At 38.1% G+C, this 2,412-nt stretch overlaps 1 protein-coding gene across 1 annotated transcript; it reads left to right on the top strand.

Moving 5' to 3' along the window:
- The first annotated feature begins 37 nt into the window (after positions 1 to 37).
- On the top strand, positions 38 to 1,881 carry LOC109862456 (NKAP family protein CG6066). The gene is made up of 4 exons (XM_020442517.1): positions 38 to 461; positions 613 to 712; positions 836 to 1,272; positions 1,526 to 1,881. Exons 1-4 carry the CDS (start codon positions 358 to 360, stop codon positions 1,701 to 1,703), a joined length of 819 nt encoding a protein of 272 aa, XP_020298106.1. The 5' UTR covers positions 38 to 357; the 3' UTR covers positions 1,704 to 1,881.
- Positions 1,882 to 2,412: the final 531 nt, after the last annotated feature.

Genomic DNA, 2,412 nt, shown 5'->3' with positions numbered 1-2,412 from the left:
TTTCATTAGTTTCATTAGTTCCAATTCCTGTATTTCCTGCATTTCCTGCATTAGTTCGTTCCATCTTGCTTAACTGAACACAGCCTTGAAAGAAGAGAAAGCGCAAGATAAGTTGGATTGCATCAGCCATATCGGTTGGATGTGCGCAGTGAATATTTTTGGACAATTGTCGGTGTTTTACACCACTTTCTTTATTATTATCTTTAATTTAAACAAATGCACAACTCCGTGGCTTGGCGTCAGGAACCCAATCCACGGTTTTAAACCTGTTATCAAAAAGACATAGAATGGCGTATGGACTAGCTTTATAGGTCTACTGAGCCAAAAGAGCACCAAACCCAACCGAGAAAGCGCAAGATGATGAACGAAAAAATGATGGACGCGCGTAGACGCGAAAGAGAATTAATAGGATTACGTGGAGTTCGTGAGGCTTGGAGTAAATCTCCTATACAGATCGAATAGTAAGTATTCTTTTTTAAATTGGTATATTTAATAACATTTTTCCTTTCTAGATCGTTGACCATGTAAAAAAATTGCAAATAATAATTAGTAATATTTGTATTCCAATGCTTTTAAGAGGTTAGAATTTGTAAATTTGGATCATATTTGCAGTAGTTCTGATGATGAGGAGGAAGACTTCAGCAAACACAAGATCAAAGATATTGTGTCAAGAGACAAACGAAAGAGACACAGTAGTAGTTCCAAAAAGAAGGTACAAAATTAATTTCCCACATGTCAATACAATAATATTTATATAAGTATGTACAGTGATATTTATATATGTATGTATACTTATTAAACAATTTGTGTAACAACAGTTAACTCTGTGATATAGAAACATAAGAAGGAGAAAAAAGCAAAGAAAGAAAAGAAAAAAGAAAAAAAGATGAAAAAGGAAATGAGAAAAGAAAAAAAGCAAAAGAAAAATTTAAAGAAATCTATAGACAGTGACAATTCTGACGATAGCAGCAGTAACAACAGCAGCGAGGAAGAGATCTGGGTGGAAAAAAACACAGTTACTGAAAAACCAAAACCAAGAAAGGATTCTAATTCGGACAACAGTGGAGATGATACTGCGATTGGACCAGCTCCAAAGCCACATGTAACTCTTTCAGCAAAAGATTTTGGCAAAGCGCTGTTACCAGGCGAGGGTGCGGCAATGGCTGCTTATGTCGCTGAAGGAAAACGCATACCTAGAAGAGGTGAAATCGGTCTTACATCTGAAGAGATAGCGTCGTATGAATCTGTTGGTTATGTCATGAGTGGCAGCAGGTAAGATTTGAAATATTTCTAACTTTTGTTCTACAATAAGTCGCTATCGGACGTCGAACGCAAGCATATTGAGCTGACTCGTGTCATCGAGAGCTGTCGTCAAAAGTCGAGTGAGCAGCTCAACACACTTGCGCCTGAAATCCGACAGCGACATACGACTTTATTGTAGAACCTAACAAATCAAATATTCAGCATGAAAACTTAAATGTACAGAAATCTGATGACATATAATGATAATTCTTTTTTTTTACAGACATCGTCGCATGGAAGCTGTTCGTATACGTAAAGAAAATCAGATTTATTCTGCAGATGAAAAGCGCGCCTTGGCGATGTTTAGCAAGGAAGAACGGCAGAAGAGAGAGAATCTTATATTGGGTCAATTTAGAGAGGCTATTAATCAAAAGAAGCTAGCGCAAGAGAAGAAAAATTGAACATAGAATCTTATGTACATAACACATAATGCAACGCAATTTTAAAATAAACTTTCTACAATTTTCCAAGCTTTTACATATGTTATGACAGATGAAATTGATTTGTATGACTATGAAGTTAATTGTATGATATATGTATTTTATGTATGTATATGTAATATATGTATGTGTGTGCGTATATACCTTTGAAATAATAGTTATTAAACGAAAAGTGATTCATGCTAAGTGCATATCGAGAAGCACGGTAGTGCCTCGCGCCAAGTTGGTTGTGTAAGAAAATTTGACAATTTATATAGTGGTTTGGTTCAGAGATGCCAGATTCTGAACACTTGGTAGCATGCGGTAGCAGCGGTAGCATGGAGGGGATGCGCACACAACCTCAGATCGTGTACGTGTGCGATCGCGCCCGAAGCTCGAGCGCACACGTATACGATCTGAGGTTGTGTGCGCATCCCCTCCATGCTACCGCATGCTACCCATAGACTTATATATAAATAGACCCAGCGTTCTGTGAGAGGAGTTGTCCGCGTCTTCTAAAGGACGGAACAATATGCATCCAGGTGCTGTCTCCGTCGCTCCGCCGGTCTGGAGGGGGAACATCGATGGATAACGTTGAAGGAAAGCGAACTTAAAGGCGCGTGTACCGCACTTATATGTGTTTTGCTCGAAATTCTTCTGACCGTGGTATGCTTGAAAAAAAAGTTTCTAT

This window comes from Pseudomyrmex gracilis, unplaced genomic scaffold (assembly GCF_002006095.1).
Source record: "Pseudomyrmex gracilis isolate BER0280 unplaced genomic scaffold, ASM200609v1 scaffold_1815, whole genome shotgun sequence".
Taxonomy (NCBI): Eukaryota; Metazoa; Arthropoda; class Insecta; order Hymenoptera; family Formicidae; genus Pseudomyrmex; species Pseudomyrmex gracilis.
This window is presented reverse-complemented; position numbering and strand designations above follow the sequence as displayed.

Bases quoted from the DNA above. Each gene is read 5' to 3' on its own strand.
- LOC109862456 (XM_020442517.1), top strand. From the start codon at position 358: ATGATGAACGAAAAAATGATGGACGCGCGTAGACGCGAAAGAGAATTA. The intron at 462-612 runs GTAAGTATTCTT...TCATATTTGCAG, and splicing joins TCTCCTATACAGATCGAATA to TAGTTCTGATGATGAGGAGG. The intron at 713-835 runs GTACAAAATTAA...TCTGTGATATAG, and splicing joins GTAGTAGTTCCAAAAAGAAG to AAACATAAGAAGGAGAAAAA.